This window comes from Pholis gunnellus, assembly GCF_910591455.1.
Source record: "Pholis gunnellus genome assembly, chromosome: 14".
Classification (NCBI taxonomy): Eukaryota; Metazoa; Chordata; class Actinopteri; order Perciformes; family Pholidae; genus Pholis; species Pholis gunnellus.
The window spans coordinates 10,499,345-10,520,653 of record NC_136541.1 but is presented as its reverse complement, the minus strand read 5'-3'; the positions used below and the strand labels follow the sequence as shown (position 1 = coordinate 10,520,653).

The window sequence follows — 21,309 nt, the reverse complement described above, 5'->3', positions numbered from 1 at the left end:
AAGTTTTATATTTTATGTATAAGTATTTATATAGGCCATGCCTTTCTGTTACTACCATTACCAATAATGGTTGAAGGATATATATTCAATTTATGTTTAGAAAGTGTGACGACTGTATAGGTGACGATAATGTTGATGTTAGTTATTGCTGTAACTGTAAGACTATTTGAACTTGCTTGTAGTTTGTTGCTTTTTTACAGGATAATCTGACTTTATGATGTATGTATTTTTGTGGTGTTTATTTTAAAAACAAAAATAAAAAGAGGGAAAGAAATGTTTTACATAATATGTGTTATAAAAACATATCATTAATATTACACGTGCTATTTTACAATAATACTAATTCATTATTTTATAAAACTACTTGAAAACCAAATAGTTTATTAAAATAATCATTAATGTTATTATTTTAACTGAATTCTTTACTGATAGACTTGTACGTCATCACAGTGAAATTTAATTGGTCCACTGCTCTTCTCCCTCGGCCTCTCAGCCAATCACTGGCCACCGTTTATAACGTAGCTGCCATTAGTCACAGGGCTATTGTGAACCGGAGGCTCGCGGCCCCACAATGCCAGGCGGGGGAGCCCCTCTCTCAGCTACACACCACAGCATCACCGCCTCGCCTCACTGACACACACACACACATACACACACACACACACACACACAAAAAGAGAAAAGGACAGAGAGGAGAGAGAAATGCAAAGGGATGTAAGATGGCAGAGCTACAAATGCTATTAGAGGAGGAAATCCCTGCCGGTAAAAGATCTCTTGTAGAAAGCTACCAGAACCTGTCCAAGGTTGCGGAATACTGTGAAAACAATTATGTTCAGGTAAGAGACGCCTAAAACGGCCATTAAATTCGGTGAATTTTGCCAGCGATCTCCGTCGAGTCTGCGGTGCTTGAATAGTAACGTTAGAAGTGTAGTGAAACCACAGGGACAGGAAACGTTGGTCGGAACTAAAGGGATCCTCAAAACCGCTAGGTGCACGTAGTGGCCTTCTTCTTCTCCTCCTGGTATAATGATTAATGGCCGTAATTCGGTATTTTCTCGCGGTTTACCGGAGCCGTGGTCTCGTTTGAAGGCTACTCGACGTGTTGGAAGCTGCTGGGGGGGCTTACAGAGGGTGTGTCGTTGTTATGACCGAGTGGTTTTGTCACTGACTGCATTCTCTGATGGGTACCTGTGACACCATATATTATATATATATATATATATATGTAGACGTTAGCGTTAATTATCCTTGTTTCACGTGACTTGAACCCCCCAAAAGGCGCCATAACAGCGTTATAAACGACTTAAATCGTTAAAGAGTCATTTTACTCTTGCCAAGAAATAAATGTGACATTAGCGGAGCTGTAAGTGCCTCCTAATATTTTGTAGACGTTATTAACGTACGCTTAGTCACTTTAAACTCAGTATAACTGTAGCAGCATATTGAGTGAAGCCCCTACTATAGAGATGTAGTCATTAACACAGGAGCTAAACATCTCTCAACTGTTAACTTGCTTATTAGTGGATATATCATTATGTGGGTCAAGTCCTTAAAGACTTGGGGAGAAAACATAAGTCATTGAGGACTCAAGATGTGTAGATAAGCTTCTCGTGATGCTGGAAGTGCTGAAAACATGGCTGCAGAGTATGTCCCTGGATCATTTGCTTGTAATCAAATGCATGGTGCAGGTTAATGAAAGGTGCGTCTGCTGCTTTTTGCATATACAGACTGAATGTTGAATCAGTGTCAGTCAGGAACAAGTATTAATCAGAAGCAGTGGCTCCCAAACTGGGGACAAACCTGCAGGGACCATACAAGTTTCACTTATTGTTCTACTCATTTAATTGGAAGGTTTAAAGAGAGTCATTATTACTATCTATTTCCCCACCCACAAAACAAAACGTATACCAGTTGTGTGTATGTTGGATGGTCTCCCTCAGACACAATCACAGTGATCCAAGGTGTGTAGAATATATTAAAACAATTGTTGGGATTTGTAGCCTGAGGAGTTCTCTCACACTAAACCTCATCACGCTGCTGCTTTGCCCACAGTGAGAATGTATTAATTCAATGTGTGATATATGGGAGAGTGTGAGCTCACACCGCAGACCGTCACTAGGTTCAATGGTCCCCACTGTGCTCCAGCACGGGGAAATCTGGACTGTGTTGCTGAGAGAAGCCCACAGTTTGCCGTAATAACACGTGGGATTCGCTTCGCCTTGCTTGCCATCAGTCGGTTACACTCCACATGCACAGCTCTGTGTTGGGAGCGTGCTCGCCCCGACATCATTATGCAGAAGGCTACCCGAGAATTTGGACTTTAAGCTCAACGGTTGTGTTATTAAGTCATTTAAGGTCTCACAGGTACAATTCAGTTGACAGTTTGAGAGGGAATGTCACGCTTCTGTGGCTGACATATTGATTCGTACATGTTCACTTATGGATGTTTTACAGTGTGTGGACATGAACTGATGATTTCGCCGGCTACATCTTGTCAGGAACACCAGGTTGATAGCTTGACCCTTTTGTGTTCATAAACCCGACGGTGTGATGATGCTTCTATACCTATATGAAGATGCATGTACGCCGCTTCTCACGGAACAGTGATTTCTTCGGGGACATTAAAATCATTATCTACAATCCTGCATCTGAATCCACTTGACAAACACAACAGGGAATTAGCAGTAAGCTGTGCAGGTCATTACAGCGTATGCTCCGGCTGTGAGCAGTAATATTGGACGTGCAATATGTTTCTGTAACACAGCTCTAAATTTAACATTTTACAAATGCAGTTTACACGTTCACAGTATCAACCAGAATAGCATCATATCTCAGAATACCACACTGCCAGTGACATGCCCTGATGTGTAAATCCACTCTTATTCTGAAAGAGTTTTATTTTTAGATGAGATTTCTTTTGGCCAATGAAAAGCTGTCACACCTGCAAAATGATTGCTGATGAAAGCAGAACTCCGCTGTGTTGGTACCTTTCTTCAGGCCTTTGTACACTAAAATAGCAACTCTTTGGATGATTTATGTGTTAACATTGAAAAGTGCTGTTTTTGGAAGGTCCTTTGCTGCTGTTTCTATGTAAATGAGTCGTAACATTTCGGCTTATTGAACAGTACTTTCATCATTTTCGAAGGTATCCGTTTCAGTTTTTGTTTCCAAGATAAAGAGAAATCGTTTTTTTCCAGAAGCACATGTGTGAGGAAAGGGGGCGTCAGATGGAAACTCATTCTGCTTAATATTTCCCTGATGTCGACCCGGCTAAAATCCCCCGTCAGCTCACAGGAGAACCTTTCTGACTCACTGCCGTTTCATTCATGACTCATGAGCGTCATGATATTCCAGTATCAGACCTGGTGTTCAGCAGGATATGGCACTGTCAGCACTATGCATTGTTAAGGTTGAGTCTGGTGCTTAACAGAGAAGAAATTCCAAGTGGAGCCCTTACAAAAAGCCTTTTGTTGGCTTAATATGAAACACAATATCTCAAAGCAGGAGAAACAGAGAATTATAACAATGTGTATAAGAAAGATGTAGGCAATTATTGTGAAGGGTTTTCTATTCAGGATATTTTCAGACTTTTAAATTTGATTCCGTTAGCAGTTTGAATCCCTGCTCACACCTTTTCTTCTTCCATCTCCTCATGCGAGCGTTGCACTTTGTTAAAGGTATCAGTGGGTGGCTAATGTTATCTATTATTTTCTGTATTTCATTTTCACGGGGGCTCATGAGAATAGTAAAATGCGAGGTGTTTTAGTAGTCTGTATGTGTCCTCGGAAACACAAGTCAGCGGTTTTCCTATAAGCTCAGGTATGAGGACCTGTTCCGGTCTCTGTGATAATGCTGAGTAAGCCGGTATTGTTTCCTCTGCAGAGATCAGCAGAGATCAGCTGACCTGTTAGTACCACCAGACATCTGCAACAGAGATTGGTGCTGCAGGTTAAGTGGTGTCATGGCGCAGGTTATTAGCTTCATGCAGCCAAACACAAACCATTATTATTGCTTGGTGACAGCTGGTAAATCACAGCCAATGTCTTTGAGTCACTGCATTTATGGGATTCTAGATCAGAGCTTTAAAAGTAAAAAAGAATCATAGTGACTGATCAGTTTAGGCATACAGCCACAGATCAAGCTCGATAGTTTGAGACTAGTTTGCTTTAGCGTTAGATGTGAGGTTGATGTCACTCTCTCATATCTGTATGTTCATCTGTAAGTGTGAAAGCAGTGCCACGAGATGATTGGCTCAGTTTGGCATAAAGGTAGAGTGATTCAACACTTAACTTCCTGTGAAACCGCAACTTGTTGTTACAGTTCTGTTTTTGTGCAATATGTTCTTAAGTGAGCATTAGAGATGCTGTTACGTAGGCTTAGTTCTTATTTTTTTTTTAGAGAGAGTCAAGCTAGCCGTTTCCCCCCTATTTCCATTTTTATGCTAAGCTACGCTTATTGCTAAAATATAAAAATATAAAGTACGTAACAAGTCATGCACTGAAGTACTGAAATTGTTTTGGCTTTTGGTGAAACAAGTTAGTTGAGTGACTGGTAGTCATTTTATGCACTAATTGACGAATTTGTTAATGAAAAAGTAAATTCCAAGGGATCAATCATATTGACAGTAATTTCTTGTTGTAGTCCTGCTTGCAGTGTCCTGCAAAAGACTGTCAGTCCTCTGTTGGACTGGTTCTCCGTGTGGCTGCATTTCCCCCGTTTCGTTTCCAAACTATAAATATGTCCATTCAGTCCCGTTGCTATTTAAAGGCATCCACCAACAGATGGTGGATATTTGGGATCCCAAAAAAAACGTCTTGGCATTCCTGCTCCCTTGGCTCAACTCCCACCATGCACCTGTCCCCACGTTGTCCATCTGGGTTATTCGACAATTATTGTTGTCCAATTCCAGGCTGCTTTGCGTCCACAAAGTCATTCCCTCTGAGAATTATGAACTCTTGTTTCACTTCCCTTCAGATCTTAACGGGGCTGTTTTTTTGGAGCTTACACACCTTACTTCCCTCTGCCAACTTCTCTATATCCTCCCGCCCACACACATCCTTCCACTGACGTGTGTTTTCTCTTCCTCTCTTTCCTTCTTTTTCCTCTTTCTGCCAGGCTCAAGACAAGAAGAAGGCCCTGGAGGAGACCAAGGCCTACACCACCCAGTCTCTGGCCAGCGTGGCCTACCAGATCAACGCCTTAGCCAACAATGTGCTGCAGCTGCTGGACATCCAGGCCTCGCAACTGCGACGCATGGAGTCCTCCATCAACCACATCTCCCAGGTCAGGTACACACCGCAGTGCTGGAAGACACTCCGACCCTATTGCATTTATGTCAACGCATAATGTCCAGGGGCCTTTATATACCTATCTTTTTTAGACGGAAGCCTATAATTACACTTTAGTGAATCTACATTTCCACACGAGACACGTCCCACTCACCACCATGTTCTCACCTCAAACAGAAGAACGGTTTATATTTACAAATTATTTCCATCCGTGATGAGGGACATTGGTGGATCAAGGTGTGTTTTTTTTCAGGATTGTCATCTGATGCTTAAACCTATTGGAGTACAATAAAGTAGAAACCTGCCGGTATTATCCTGTGTCATAGTGACGGGGACCCAGTCACGCTTTATAAAGACAGACATGGCGGGGCCATGGATCACACTGGAGCTGCCAAACCCCCCCCAAAAGCCCCTCTCCAGTCCCTCTTGCTTCATCAGCAGTCCTCCCCCCCCCCCCCCCCCCCCCCTCTCGCCCGGCCACCCTGCCTGTCAGCCAGTGAATGCCCCCCCCCCCCCCCCCCCCCCCCCCCCCGTGTGCTGTCGGGGATGAAGTGAAATCCTGACGCCAGCCTCTCTCGCCTGGTTAGCAAGTTGAGCTTCCGCTTTACTCCACATGCTGCAGGATGGAGCACAGTCGGGCGAAGTCTAATGAAGAACAACGAAAGTCTTTTTTTATCGTTCTTTGAGCTGCTCGGCTGATACTTCTGCCTCGGGTACAATAGCTCCACAAGGACTTGTGACCACACTGGACAGAAACGCTTCAGCCAGTTTATAGTCACTTAACTATAGTCGGCACTGAGTCAACCGAGGGAGAGACTCACATCAGCCCCAGTCTGTCCATCCTTCTTTTTCACAGCAGTCATTTTGACTACTAATGCAGTTAAAGCACAGGTGGAACTAATAACATTAACGATGAAGTGAAGCCAATATGCACGACACTAGAGCTGCAGAACAGGTAAAGCTAACCGGATACAACCATCATTAAAGTTATTTATTTATTTGCACCTGTATTTTTCCTAAAAGGTTTATGAAAGGTACTATCATATCAAGATTCTTGTCCTTGAAAGTGTCACAATGTAGATACTGTATGTCTCACAGGTAGAGGAAAGTTAATTCACCCTGAGCTGCCTCTCATACAGGTGCATCCCCGGCGCTTTGATTCATTATTCTAGTGGCGATGCATCCAAGAAATGACATTCTATCTTGCCTGGTTGTGCCAGGTGTTTATTTTTGTGCTTCCCAAATTTCTGCCCCGAAAGAGTTAAAATGGGATTAGAAAGTAAAAGGTAGCCGAGCACTGCTGCCAAATCCCAAGCCCCGTCTCTGTAGGATTTAAACGCCGCAGAGGAGGCTGTCACAACGTTGGACCAGAAATGCCACGAAATGCAAAACCACAGCAGGTTTAGTAAAAGCAGAGCGGCTCCCCCAAAGCAGCGCGAGGCACCTGTGTCTCTATCTGCTCCATTCCAACTGGCCAAATCCTCTCAAGTGCAGGATGTACATAGAGTTATATCTGAGGGTAAATTCAAAAAAGGATATTGACACTGATGCAGGCACTTGTGAGGTTTCATTCATAACTCCAGAATATTGCGTCTGCTGTCGAAACTGGCTGAATTTGTAGACGTGTTACTGAGCCGTGTACGAGATCATTGACGCGTGAACTCACCGACACGCCTCGTAGTTTCAATACAGACTGCATCGTGTTTTCCTCGAGCCAATAACGCTTCAGCAAGAGTACACAAAAATGTACAAGTTGTTTCAACTGCACTGCAGAGAACAATCATTTGCTAAAGTACAGATTTAGAGATATGGAGCCAGTAGTGGAAGTTACCGCAGTGCCATCTGCTCACAGAAACACACTGCAGTGGTTGAGCAGACGGCCAGATGTTTAATGGAGTAAAGATATTACAAAAGACAATTAGATTGCGAGAGCACAGAGGTCCGTCATCAAGGATTAGGTAACAGTTACCATGTTTCATAAAGATGGCCTAACTTTGTGTTCAGTGATGCCTGTGGAGAGGAAACACAGAGTCCAGGCATCAGCTGCAGATGTGCGCCCTGCTTGCTGCAACTGCTGCTTCAACTGTTCCCCATTGTCGAGAGTGACTCTGGATGCTTCTTTAATGTTATTACACGACAGACACAAGATGGGTTGTGACAGTTTAGTAAAAGTGTCCATTTTAAATCTAGAAACTGAAAATGTGCTCAGCATCTGTCCCATCCCCACTTTTACTTTCTTCTTCCATTTCTTTTTGATCATGACAGCCCACCACAATCCGCTCCTAGTTTCACATTACAGTATTTTATCTCTGTGCCTTTTCTTCTTTTTCGGAGTTTTGTTCTCGCTTTCTCTAATCTGCGCTCCACCTCTACTCGCCTATCACTGGCAGGAAATAGGCGTGTCTTTTTTTCTCTTTCTTTCTTACTTCCCAGCCGAAGCTGGGCGTGTCGCCTCAGTTTCCTCTCCTAAAAAAGAGAGCCGAGCATGTCGTCTATATATACCTCGTGTGCAGCACACAGACTTCGTGTCAGAGAGAGAGCGAGAGAGCGCGCCGGCCGTGGGTCAACTTCACGACACCTATCAAACTTTCAATCTCTCAGCTGGATTCTTCATCTCCCCAGAGAGAGGCGATGGCTGATTGATGAGTGACCTTGTTGCTGTTTCTCACACACACACACACACACACACACACACGCACACATAATAACCAAACATCTACTTCCAAAACATGCCCTCACATACGTGAACACACACTTGTGTTTATGTTTTAGTTTAATATCAAATTAGTCTCCTTGACAATCTAGTATGCTCAGCTGCAGGGCTAGGTACACTATGTAGAGCGTGATTAACAGCATTCATGGCTTCATGTGTGTCCTTTTAAAACACTCGTCAGCGCTCTTCTCCTAAGCGTGACCTCATATTCCTGAGATAAAGCCGTCCGTCCTTCCCCACGTTTCGTTTAGCCCCCCCCCCCCCCCCCCCTCCTTTTAATCCCTCAATCATTCAAGTTTCATCTATCATTCATAAATGAAAGAGCCAGTCTTAAGGCCTCTGCTGTGAACGGGTGCTGCGAGCGATAACGACCGTAATCGCAGAAGAAATGGAGGTCGCTGGTATTTTCCGTTGCTCCCGGTGCGAGAGGTTAGAGGAGAGCTTCGTCAAACGGGCCCCAGGGTGTCGGCCAACGGAGCATATAGTGGTTCAGAGGATAGACAGAGAGTGTGTGTGTGTGTGTGTCCAAGCAGTGGGAGGTCGGAGGATTTAATAATGATAAACTGGCTGGATTTCTAAACTGTCATTACTTTGATAATCTCTTTTTAGACACACACATTTTAATTCAGTTTCTCTCTGTTGATAACCGATGTCGGTGGACACAATCAAGGTATGAAATAACTAAGTGAAGCAGGAAGCAGCAATTGTTCCTGCAAATTATCATATAAAACACTCAAGTATTGACTGGGTCTCAAATAAATATTATATTTCAATAATAAATATGCTTAAATTAAAAGATGGAGCGGTTCCTGTCAGGTGTTCTTGTTTCAAACGGGGCCATGTTCTTCCTGTCGCAGTCATTTTAGGACGGGTTCAGAAATATATAAAAATATATATATTTTACAATAAAATCTCACCGGGGAGGTGAGGTGATTCTGCCCCCTGAGCTCCTGGGAGGCTTTTAATGTGAAACAGACGGAGGAAGTATTGGGTTTGCATTAAAAGCAAATAAGTGCAACAGGCACAGGGAGGCCTTTTAGTGAAATATGATCAAATCTCTCTCTCTCTTCAAAACAGGGGGACGTATAAATCATATACCTGTTATCATAACCCGTCTAAAACACATGCAATACGTTTGGAGCATTTGGAGCATTTGAAACAATTTGAAGTCTGTTGTACTCATGTCCTCCTTCGTTTCTCACCTCCTGCAGACGGTGGATATCCACAAGGAGAAGGTGGCCCGTCGAGAGATCGGCATCCTGACCACCAATAAGAACACCGCACGCACACACAAGATCATCGCGCCCGGCAACATGGAGCGGCCGGTGCGCTACATCCGAAAGCCCATCGACTACACGCTGCTGGATGACGTGGGACACGGCGTCAAAGTAAGACAGATATTGGTCATTTTGACTCATTTACTCGCATTGAGAGGACCCTGCTTTCTGTACACTTCCACACTGTTCTCGCTTCACCACAACCAGTGTTGCAAGCTAAATCCCAAAGCCATTACTTTGTTGTAGCATGCTGATTTCCAGTGATAATCAATGTCGCTGGACAGGAAAGCACATACTTAGTCGAGTTCACACTTTCCACTTTCATGTGAACAAGCTCGGCTGTCTCTCCTCCACTCACACTGCAAGCCGATCGATACGCTGGCCTTTCAGTTAATTAAGTCCAGACACACCTAGAAATGTATCAGACAGAATGATGTGGGAAGTGGGTAGCTGACTGCGGCTGAAAAGAAAATCTGTGTTTGTCAGAGGTTTCGTTCATGCCCATTAACGACGTCCTAGTGTGAGCAGAAGAGACGTATTGGCCAAGTGCTGCACGCCATCACATCCTCTGTTGAACTGTGGGAAAATATTCTTCCAACCCTCTTCCGGCTCCTTCTTCAATTTTTCATTCTCTCTCTCCCCATGATCCATCTTGCCGTCGCCCCTCTTCTTCTCCTCTTTTATGCAACGTTCTGTGTGTTTTTGCTTGTGTGTGTGTGTGTGTGTGTGTTGTATAGACACACACACACACACAGAGTTATGGGCATTGATTGCTGGTGTCCCACATTTCCGCAGCTTGTTTGAGTTCATCCCCCTCTCCCCCTGTCTGTCTCTGTTGAGATAGCGGCTGTCTGCGGATTCTTCAAACATCCGCTGATTCCAATTCAAAAAGCCGGTGTTTCCTCCTGCGAGAGCTGGCTCACGCTGACACAGATTTGGCATTGGCCCGCTATGCAAATGAAGCATCATTCATGGATGCTGCGGATGATGGATCTCTGCAGAAATGAGTGCAGATGCGGGAACATGTGCAAGCTTTTTCCCCCCCCTTTTCAGTTATACCTGTGTAGAGAAGGAAACTCTTTATGCTGCCACCACTAAAACTACATTACCCAGACATGTGTAGAGTCATTTTAGGAGTCTACATTTGGGGAGGACCGTTTGATTTAGTCAAGTTTAGTTATTTTGATGAGGGTTAGATAAACAATTTTATGCTGGAAGAAAAAGATTAAAGCCTCCCTGGCTACTAGTCCATTTCTGTGTGTGTGTGTGTGTGTGTGTGTGTGTGTGTGTGTGTGTGTGTGTGTGTGTGTGTGTGTGTGTGGCTACATTTTTGTTCATGGACAGAAATGCATAATATCCCATTCCACATTTTTCCTGCTGAACACTTCGCGCTCTCTCTCTCTTTCTCTCTCTCTCTGTCTGTCTGTCTGTCTGTCTGTCTGTCTGTCTGTCTGTCTGTCTGTCTGTCTGTCTGTCTGTCTGTCTGTCTGTCTCTCTCTCTCTCTGTCTGTCTGTCTGTCTGTCTGTCTGTCTGTCTGTCTGTCTGTCTGTCTGTCTGTCTGTCTCTCTCTCTCTCTCTGTCTGTCTGTCTGTCTGTCTCTCTCTCTCTCTCTGTCTGTCTGTCTGTCTGTCTGTCTGTCTCTCTCTCTCTGTCTCTCTGTCTGTCTGTCTGTCTCTCTCTCTCTGTCTCTCTGTCTGTCTGTCTGTCTCTCTCTCTCTCTCTGTCTGTCTGTCTGTCTGTCTGTCTGTCTGTCTGTCTCTCTCTCTCTGTCTGTCTGTCTGTCTGTCTGTCTCTCTCTCTCTGTCTGTCTGTCTGTCTGTCTGTCTCTCTCTCTCTCTCTGTCTGTCTGTCTGTCTGTCTGTCTGTCTCTCTCTCTCTCTCTGTCTGTCTGTCTGTCTGTCTGTCTCTCTCTCTCTCTCTCTCTGTCTGTCTGTCTGTCTCTCTCTCGCATGTTTGTGAATAATTCAGAGGGATTGATACCATGTCACACTCACTACTGCATCAGACAGAGACAGACAGATAGACAGAAATGTAAAGTACTCTGAGAAGTATATGAATGCATGTTAATGGGTACGTTTGTCTCTGTATTTGTTAATGGTGAGTTCATACTTTGTGGGGAAATGGCAGCTTATTATTACTGCATCGTTACAGCCTATTTCCTCCTCGTAGTGGTGGACCGGGATCATCACCCGTCTGATTTTCCTCCACATAACTAGAGGAAGTCACCCATGGACAGATGGGAAGTCCGACCCGAGCATGGAAAGACCCCGTTCACACATTTACGGATGACTGTGCTCACCCCTCCACCTTAACAGCCTTTACTGGCACTACTGGCAGTTACCAGGGTGACATTGTTTGCGACCACATTACACTCTGAACATCTCACGGCTGTTATTTATGACTTTGCTTTACTACCCGGGTTTCTTCTTCTTGCGACACTTAAAACGTCATGTAGCTCAGCCACTGCTCATTACTTCTAATGTGTCTAGCGATTTAAGTGATTCTCATTCTGATTACAGTCTATAACACCGACACACACTCACACACACACACAAACAGGGTTGGTGAGGAGTTTCACTATGTGTCAGTGGTCTCTTTTTTTGTCAGTACAACCTAATTTGGGTTGTTTGGTGTGGGTTTCTAGCAGGCAGGTGACTGACTTTATAGAAGATAATTCTGGTGATTTGGGGCTCAGGGAAATAAGCAAGCTTTGAGTTATTTTCTGACATTTTGTAAACTAAACAGATTAAATACTAATTAAAAAAGCATCACCAGCTTCAGCCCCAAATGTGCTAGAACCTGTTAATGTTGCATTAAATAGCATTAGATTACGTCATCAAGACAAAGGCAATTTGGCTTGTATTGACATTAGAAATGTATAATTCAGTATTATTAAATCACCAGAGGAAAATAATATTAGTCTAAAATAATTATCACTGATTGCTGTAATTCCTCTTTGCCCAGTCTGTTGACGTTGGTAGCTTGAAAAGCTGCTATATTTCCCCAAGCTTTTCACACACACACACACACACATACGCACACATTCACACATACTGGCAACTGACACAAACATCACACATTAGAAAGGAAGAGACCCTCGACTCAAACATCATGTTTTCAGCATGTGTTCATTTGGCCAGCTGGTTAGTTCAAACCACATGAGTCTCGGGGCAACATGTTTCATTAGATTCTAGATTTCTCTACCGTCTTATTCTATTATTCATGATGCTCTTCTTAAACGTTATATACTGTTTGTAAATATGTACCGTTTCTGCATACTGCTTAAATATCACACTTGCTTTCACTAAGCTCACTTTAACCATTAACCGATGAGCATATCTTGTTTTCTGTCTTCCTTTTTGCCTGCTTGCTCTCAGTGGCTTAAGGCCAAGGTAAGAGATGGATGTCTTTCTCTTATTTTTCTGTGGTTTGTAAAAACATTTACATGAATTTTAGATTTTGATAACCTGGAATGAAGTTTTCACTGAACAAAAATGATTCCATGAAATAGCTGATTTATTACGATGCTACAAAGCTGTGTCATTACACCGGCTGTGTCTCTTGTTTCCTGTTGTCACCAGTTGACATCGATTAACTTAAATTAACTTAATTTACCTTTTTTAACTTAACTATTGTGAGTATAAACATACCATAACTCTACCATGAATATACTTTATAGGTTCAACCCTATATGTATGTACATATACAGTAAATGCAGAAACATGGTAACAAGAGATATGAAATAGTATATTTAATATTTACAGTAACTACCCGTAACACATATTCCTATCTCCTGTTATATCCTCATCCATTTACAGAGAGACATCCACAAAGGCAGCCAGTCACCTACATAGTGCTGCCTTCTGTTCGCTTTGCCCCTTCATGTCTCTCTTCGTGTCCTAGTCTATGTCTTTATATGGTAAAAAAGCCTTTGTGCCAGTGTTTCTTCAAAAAGTTATGCTTGGTTGAAATTTAGGATGAGATGCTCGTTGGAACAAAAGTTTGGCTTCGTCCTTAAAGGTTTAATTGACTCCTCCTCAGCCTAAATATGCATTGGCAGGAGAAACACTGGTGTCAGCTCCTCAGATTATGCAAAAATAATGTTTTAACTTCTCTTTGCTCCTCTAGCAACATGGGAACAATGCGGCAGGAAGGGGAGGGACACTTTCCAGGACCACCCCACCCTCACAGAAACCCCCAAGCCCCCCCATGGCTGGTCGTGGTACCCTGGGGTAAGAACATACAGCTGTGGTCGTAGTTTTAAAAATACTTTTAAAATGTATTCTGTGTATATGTATTCTTGCACAAACAGAAGGAAATACGTTCGCGGTATAGGCACTCTGGATCATTACACCATTGTACCTTTTATATGTTAATACTGTCAGTTTGAGACTAATCCTACATTACACAGTGGTTGTCACAAACACCAGGACCCACCTGATGCTCCATAAACAATGTCTGTAAAAGCCCAAAGTAGCTCCTCTCACTTCATGAAAACACTGAGAAGTAACTGCGTCCACTTTGGCTGTGTTTATCTGTACCCAGGCGTAACACTCCCTATAAGACCCTGGAGCCGGTGAAGCCTCCAGTGGTGCCCAATGACTACATGACGAGCCCGGCCCGACTGGGCAACCAGCACAGCCCCGCACGCACAGCCTCGCTCAACCAGAGGCCCAGGACACACAGGTAATCCCAGGAGTGAATGCAGTGCCGCAAAGCTGTAATAATAATAAACCAATGTCTCTGTTCTACTTAAGTGACCCGGTATGGCAGTGAGTCAGCGTGCACAAAAGGCCCCTTTCACAGCAGCCATTTTGACTTGTCACAGCAGGGTAAACACAGGTGCAATTGATAAAAAAAATAATGACGGTCCCATTGCCCATTGTAGTTAGTGTGAGCCAGCATACACAATACCACGGCGTAACAGGGCCATAATTAATCCTATTAATTACACCTGTGTTAACCCTGCTGTCGACAGCTTGATGTAATTAAGCCATCATTTATTTAATTATTTATAACCGTGCGTTTCCTACTGTGATATGTCAACATGTCTGTGTTTGTGACAAAGGCCTGTTGCCTGTGACTTACTTCACTAAAGGCTCTACACGCCAGCCTTCCTTCACTCCCACAGGTGCTTCAGATAAAAGCTAATTAGACCTCTCCTCCACGCTGTGTGTGCTTAATTGATTGAAATCCAAACTTAATCCTGAGAGGACGCGTAATCAATCGGAAGTGAAAACACCTGCGTATCTTTTGATCTTCAACTGCTCAGTTTATCGCTGTACTCGCCTGATAACTTTATAGTCTTAGCTTGTGTTTTTCTTGTTTTTACTTTGACCATCCTAGTCGTTGTTATTGTACAGATCCATGTGGCTGGAGCACCAATATGTCCATCCATCCATTATACCCATGTATCCACAACAACACAGTGTCACGGCACCAGAGAGTACTGGTGCTACTGTTTGCTAAAAGGAAGACTGCATTTCCAATTAAAATATTGTCTGTCTTAATATCAGCAGCTAACTAAAGCTATTACATAGAGCATAGAGTTCAGCATGGCATTCAACTTTTATCTCTATTTCTTGCTCATGATAACTACACAATTTATATAACATTCCAGCAGCTAAAGGCGAAGTGTAGTTACTCATTTAGTCTGAGCTTTACAGATTTGATCATGGTTCTTTATGCCTTCCAAACAAGCCTTGGCTGTCGTGTTGTTTGTAACTGCAAATGTAACTGTGTGCTCCCGAAATCTGTGCCCAGTTTTGATGTGCGAATGTGCCAGACGGCGCATTCGCAGAACTGTGAATATGTTGCCACAGCGACGATGATATTGTAATGACAGAATGACATGTGAGAGAGTAATGATGGGATGTCAAAACCCTGTCATGTAATTAAAGTTTGTCACACGCACATCCTCTAATGATCACCGTGAAGACTCTTTCTAACTCCGTCTGCAGTGGCAGCAGTGGTGGTAGTGGCAGCAGGGAGAACAGCGGAGGCAGTGGAGGCGGTATTCCACTGGCAGTTCCCACCCCCTCCCCTCCCAGTATGGGCCAAGGTGAGTCTCAGCAGCCGTACCCTTACTGCTCATCACAGATGTACACAGTGACGACTCACTGCTGGTTACAGTAATATTGTATTTGAAGGCTCGGTTTGTCCCTGTGTGTCACTTGCCCTATTTATGTATATATATACATATATTTATGTAAATCAGAGAAAAATTATCAGCATTTAACTTTATTCAGGCCTTAACTTAGTGTTTCAGCTTGTATAAAATACCTATGAGGAAACATTGCAAATGTTTGCATCTTGCAGGAAGCAAAGGAATAAAATTAGGACAGGACACACAAGAAATATAAAAGTGGTTAAGAACAAGATAAGAGTTTTGCTCAAAAAGGTTTTCATTGTACTGTTTGTTCTGTTTATTTTTATTTATTTATTTAGTGGAAGTAAACTGAATTCAACGCTCTTATCATAGCAGCAGCAACCTATTCTTTTTTTTCTCACATTTTGCATGGAAATATACTGAAAATGAGTGCATACTATTAACACTTCACACTCTCCTGTCCTGCAGCGGTGACTTCCTCTGCCTCGGTGCCCCAGGGCCCCGGCTTGGGTCCCATACCCATGTCCCAGTTCGGCACCATCTCCCGCCAGGTCTCCCGTCACAACTCTTCCACCACCTCCTCGGCCTCCATGGTGTCGGCCACCGGCACCTACCGCCGCGCGCCCTCCGTCTCTTCCCAGCAGCCCCACATCAACGGGGGTCCTGCCTACCCACAGAACTTAGGTAACTCACGAGATGGTTGGTGCGTAGGAATAGACTTATCTGACATGATGAAACTCTCTCATACAGAATGTATAAAGACGAGAGGAAGCTTGTATTTTACTGTCCGTTCTTGGCAGTCGTGCGTTTTGACTCCACAATCTATAATTATGTGAAACTGCTCGAAAAACGATCCTCTGGGTCTAAAAGATATGCTTGGGCTAGCCCTTCCAGAGGCTAATGAAAATGAATGATGAACCATAATTACTGAAGTCAGGGTATGTTGAAACCTTCCCACCTCACCACTGCTGTGCAGAGCGTTTCATTACCATTTGTAATTGAGTTATGACTTTATCACTTTAGTCAGCCGGAGAAGGCTTCTTGTTCAGCAGAGGCAGGCAGGCAGGCGGGAGGCATTTCAGGGCAGTATACACATAAATAGCTGCGAGACAAGGGGAAACCCAGGACATATGCATATTTTCTGTCAGAAGATATAATTTATTTTGGCAGGCATCACTCCGAGCCATTCTCATCTAATGGCTTCTCTCCCTCAAAGGACAAGCATCTTCCTTGGCACAGACGGAGGGGGCTGTTTGTCTTGTCTGGGAGGAGAGAGACAATGATGCAGAGCTGCATCGACCGGGGTCTGTAACTGGGTCAGCATGCGATCTCCGTAATGTCAACTCATTGAAATTGAATTCAAGTGAAATATACATTTTGGATTTCTGCTGAATGTAGTGGAAGCCTTATAGCAGGAAAAAAGAAGGCTAGTTAGAGCATGAGGGAGTTCATTGATCTCTCGGGGGGGCGTAGCTGTAGATGGATGTGGCTCTGCGGTGAGAGCAGGGGGGGAATAATAAGACATTACTGCCCAGTGAGTTCACAGACGCTTTTTCCATTACATGTGATTTATGAGTCAGACCTGGCGTGCGCTCGTGTGACATCATGTCTTCATCAGTGAGGAAAGCTGTGTTTGTCTGTTTGTTTATCTCCTTTTAAAAAACAGAAAGAATATGCAGCAAAAAGCCCCATTCTAGAGACAGAAGATGGGGATTGTATGGATGCTAGGCTGTTCAGTAAAGGGTGGACTGAATGTAGCACTTGATCCAGACATTTTTTTAAGAACACACACACGCCTTGTTATTCCTACCACACAGCTCCTGAGCTGCCACCTTGCCACTGTCATGTCTTTAGGTCCGTGTCGTGCTTTGCAGCTCGTTCACCGGCGCGGAAACATGCTGCTAGCTACAGCCTCTTGATGTGAATCGGATGCTGATGAGGGAGATTTCCAGACCGAGATGAGACGAATTGCCTCCTTTGCCTAGCTTGAAAAACGCAGCACACAAAAGAACAATGATTGGAAAATGTGTAAATGAGTTGCTCAGCAATGCTTTCTGCACTGTTTCGCTCACTCACCAGCTTTTTTTGTTTTCTTAAGTGCGCCTCTCTTTCTCCATTCTGTGTTTGGACTTTATCTCCTCTGGTATGTCTGTTTGCTCTTCCCTTGACGTTCTCTGTCTCCCTGTCCACCACCTCCATCTCCCTCTCTGTCTCTCTGCTGCTTTGTCTGCCTCTCTGGGTGTTGCTGCTCCAGTGTCTGTGGCTCCTCCGCCTCCTCCTCCAATGGTCCAGCTCACCCCACAGATCCCTCTGACCGGCTTTGTTGCCAGAATGCAGGAGAGCAGTAAGTAGAAAGTCCATTTAAAAACATGCACATGCACTGAGTTTAAGCAGATACACATGTGTGAGTTCAATTAAACCCATTATTTATCACACACACACACTCACTTGTGCACTTGTGCGTTTCCAAAAATCTCAAATAGTCTTCAAAAAATCTTCTTATAAAGATGACTCTTCACATTCACATCCACTTACTCAGAGACACATTCACTACCACACAGTTGCATTAAACACACATACAGTATGTACAGTCGGTGGGGCTGAACAGAAAACTGAATGTATTGAACGACCTACATTACAAATCTCTTAACGACATAAATTTACTCAAAGCACAGTTTTCACTGAATGTCTATGAAGGGAGAATAGAATGCAGATCTGTTAAATCTATCTCGATACAGATTTTAAGTCATATTGGTCGTATTTCAGGTCTCCATTAACATACATAGAGAGACACCGTTCATCACATCTCTTATCAATGCTCTGAAACGGCCTCAACATCTACACGCAGCCTCACTTCTACACTCTGCTCTGTGGCTCGCTACACTCGGCACACCTTCCCTTGCACTGTATTTGGGGTCTGGGGAGAGGGGGGGGGGGGGCTGACTGTCTGTTGCCATGGTGATGGATCACGGAAAAGCCTGCGTCCCGTTCCTCATGTCCACCGAGGAGAGAAAATGTGACCTGATGCTCGTGTCCTGATTCACCGACCGCATGTGTGGAGAAATGCAGCGGCGTAGCGATCCAACTGTCTGTGCTCGTCTGGTTGGTGCAGACTGCCGGCCTGCTGCACTACTGGATATGAGTCATACAAAGGATGGATTATTTACATACTTATGGTCTTAAACCAGTAAACATTCTGATATAAAGGACTGTGAACCTGTCTCCGTTAAGCTTTCTTTTCCTCGTATTCTTCTAAGCAGACCGAGGCACACAGGAAGTGAAGCATGTCACATGTCCCACCAGAAACAAGGGATTAATATGTAAATAACAGAAGAAGGCTCGTTAGTAGGACCAGCGATAGCCGCCCGCCTGACTGAACAGACAAAGAGGGTCTCAGTAATGATTTAACAAGTAATCCACCGTGAAGAAATATCCAAACAATAAGCCAAGAAATGCTGATGTCATATATAATCACTTGAAACACATGCTTTTCAAATTGTAGTTTACTATCGACACAGTTTTTTCTAGGGAATAGTTAGTCAGATATAGTCCCCGCCAACTACATAGCATGCGTAGACTGTAAGGTATGCTGTGTTTACACAGACCTTAAAGGGCTGGTGGACTGGACTTATAAAATGCAAGACAGCTTTTGTTATATTGTGAAGGATTTTCAGCTCTTAATGCTTAAAAAGATTAGAAGTAAATTGTTAAACCGGTGGAGAAAAAAGATATGTAAGCAGTTCTCTGGTCTGTTTAATTCAAGAGCCGGCTTATGAATTAGTTTGACAAGGAGGTTGACTTTTTCTTTCATCTCTGGACATGAATGTGTTTAAAAGACTGTAGCAGCAGCGGAAGAGTGTCAGGACCAAGTCAGGCTTTTCTCCCGCTTAATGAATGGTGTGAGTTATTAAGCCAGTAAGAGACGCGGATGACGGGTCCTTTTCTGCTGAACCTTTAGCCTTCAGACACAGAAGCACACCGACTGTGTGAGTAAATACTCACAACTGACTCAAGGAAATATTCAGGCTGCATGCTTCTAATGCCGCTGCTCATTTCTCAGGGGAAGACTAAAATACACATCCTACAAGTTTGTGAATGAAGAGGAGGCCATCGTAAAAAATAAATAGGAGAGGCTTTAAAACAAATCTGAAACATCGTTTTTAGGCTCAATAAGTAAAACAACATCCCGTAAGTTCAAATAAAACGTAGAATGTACAAGAAAATATAACTGAACTAGTGATTACCTCAGTATTTCAATTATTTCCACAGTATCTGAATAGTAGTAGTAGTAGTAGTAGTAGTAGTAGTAGTAGTAGTAGTTGAAGCTGTAGGATGACTTGCATACTAAAGAGCAGAAATGACCCAAAGCTGCCCTCTAGTGAACATTTAAATGCGTAAGTCTCCACAGTAACCGGGTTCATGAAGGTTTCTGTTGGCCTACATGATGGTTGTCAATATGGAAACATTCATTTAACATTATGTATGCGAGTTTAAAGTCTCATTGTCCCTCTTCACTGTGACATTTTTTGTTGCAAAAAAATAGTCACAGAATCAAATTCTTGTTACAGATTGCTTTGCCATGGTGGACCCAGAATACATCCGAGCAAAAGGAACAACAAATAGAATAAATTTAAAGAGAGACATTTTGAAATGGATGAGACCAGGAGAGCAAACACGTTATCTGTGCGCTCCTTTTTCCTCTTGCTTATTTTCTCTCATGATTTTCTTCTCCTCCACTGTTCTCTCCTCCTTCAGTAACAGACAGCCCCGCCCCGCCTCCTCCGCCTCCCCCAGAGGACATGGGTGTGTTTGAGGAGCCCTCTCCCCCTCCTCCTCCCCCACCGGTGGACTATGAGGAAGAGGAAGCCGCGGTGGTCCATTACAGCGACCCCTACTCTGACGGAGACCCCCTCTGGGCCCCCAAGGTTTATTTAGAGAAAGGTTAGTGGCAGCTTTCCACTTTTCTTCTGCAAAACTGACTTTGTTACGGGGAAAAAAACCACTCAACTTAATGTTCGTTTACATGTTTGTAACGATAACTTTTGTTGATTTTGTCTTTTTCCCCCCCCAGTTGTGGCCATCTATGACTACAGCAAGGACAAGGAGGATGAGCTGTCCTTCATGGAGGGAGCCATCATCTACATAATCAAGAAAAACGATGACGGCTGGTATGAAGGTGTCGCTAACGGCGTCACCGGACTCTTCCCAGGAAACTACGTCGAGTCGATCATGCACTATGCTGACTAAAACACAAAAAACACACCCAAAATGGCACTGCAAGTTTTGAGCGGCGGTAAAACCGCGAGGATGTACAGATGTTTTGCAGTTCGTACAGCTTCCGTTTTGAATGAAGTGCCATGGTGGATTTTTCAAATGCTTTTCTTTTCTTTTTGGGGGGGGGGGGGGGCTTGTGCTTGCACGGTTTTGTCATGCTCCCAAAAAAACACGTGTCGCACAAAGACGGAGGGTGCTGAAGCTTTGGACTGGGGTCTGTTAGTTTACACTGTAGACGAAAGGGAGGAGATGAAGGCCTTTCTGCTACCGCTGTTACACCCGCATAGCTCGGTAGCACTTCTCAAACTCTTAACGGTCACATTTTGCCTCGCAAGACATTACGGAGTAATTTCAAACAATGCCAAGTAAATCTAGGATTTAGTGGTTTAGTGTATACGCAACCAGTATTTCCAGTACGCAGTAGATCCAGACAGTGAAGTATTAGTAGGATTTCATGAGGCAGTGTAGCATTCTTTGGACAAAATGCTGCGCAGACGCTCCTACCCCTTTATTTGCACTGTAGACCAGCAGACCGACCGTTCCCTCCTTTCAAAAACATCCATCATACCTTATAAAAGACAAACAACAACAACCCGAAAAGGACAAACAGACATCAACAAGTGCATTAGGACACGACTGAATGTTTG

The 21,309-nt window shown here is 43.7% G+C and overlaps 1 protein-coding gene across 7 annotated transcripts; it reads left to right on the top strand.

The window, feature by feature from the left end:
- Positions 1 to 707: 707 nt before the first annotated feature.
- On the top strand, positions 708 to 20,635 carry LOC306705764 (abl interactor 1-like; the record flags this gene model as incomplete). Of its 7 annotated transcripts, XM_079172600.1 has the most annotated exons (11): positions 710 to 836; positions 5,116 to 5,283; positions 9,213 to 9,389; positions 12,657 to 12,671; positions 13,411 to 13,511; positions 13,825 to 13,965; positions 15,240 to 15,340; positions 15,857 to 16,072; positions 17,643 to 17,732; positions 20,144 to 20,329; positions 20,460 to 20,635. In XM_079172600.1, exons 1-11 carry the CDS (start codon positions 720 to 722, stop codon positions 20,633 to 20,635), a joined length of 1,488 nt encoding a protein of 495 aa, XP_079028726.1. In that variant the 5' UTR covers positions 710 to 719. The 7 variants fall into 7 exon arrangements, with proteins under 7 accessions (XP_079028731.1, XP_079028726.1, XP_079028725.1 ...); XM_079172605.1 differs by lacking the exon at positions 12,657 to 12,671 and having other exon boundaries at positions 708 to 836; positions 13,408 to 13,511; XM_079172599.1 differs by lacking the exon at positions 12,657 to 12,671 and having other exon boundaries at positions 13,408 to 13,511; positions 15,240 to 15,328.
- Positions 20,636 to 21,309: the final 674 nt, after the last annotated feature.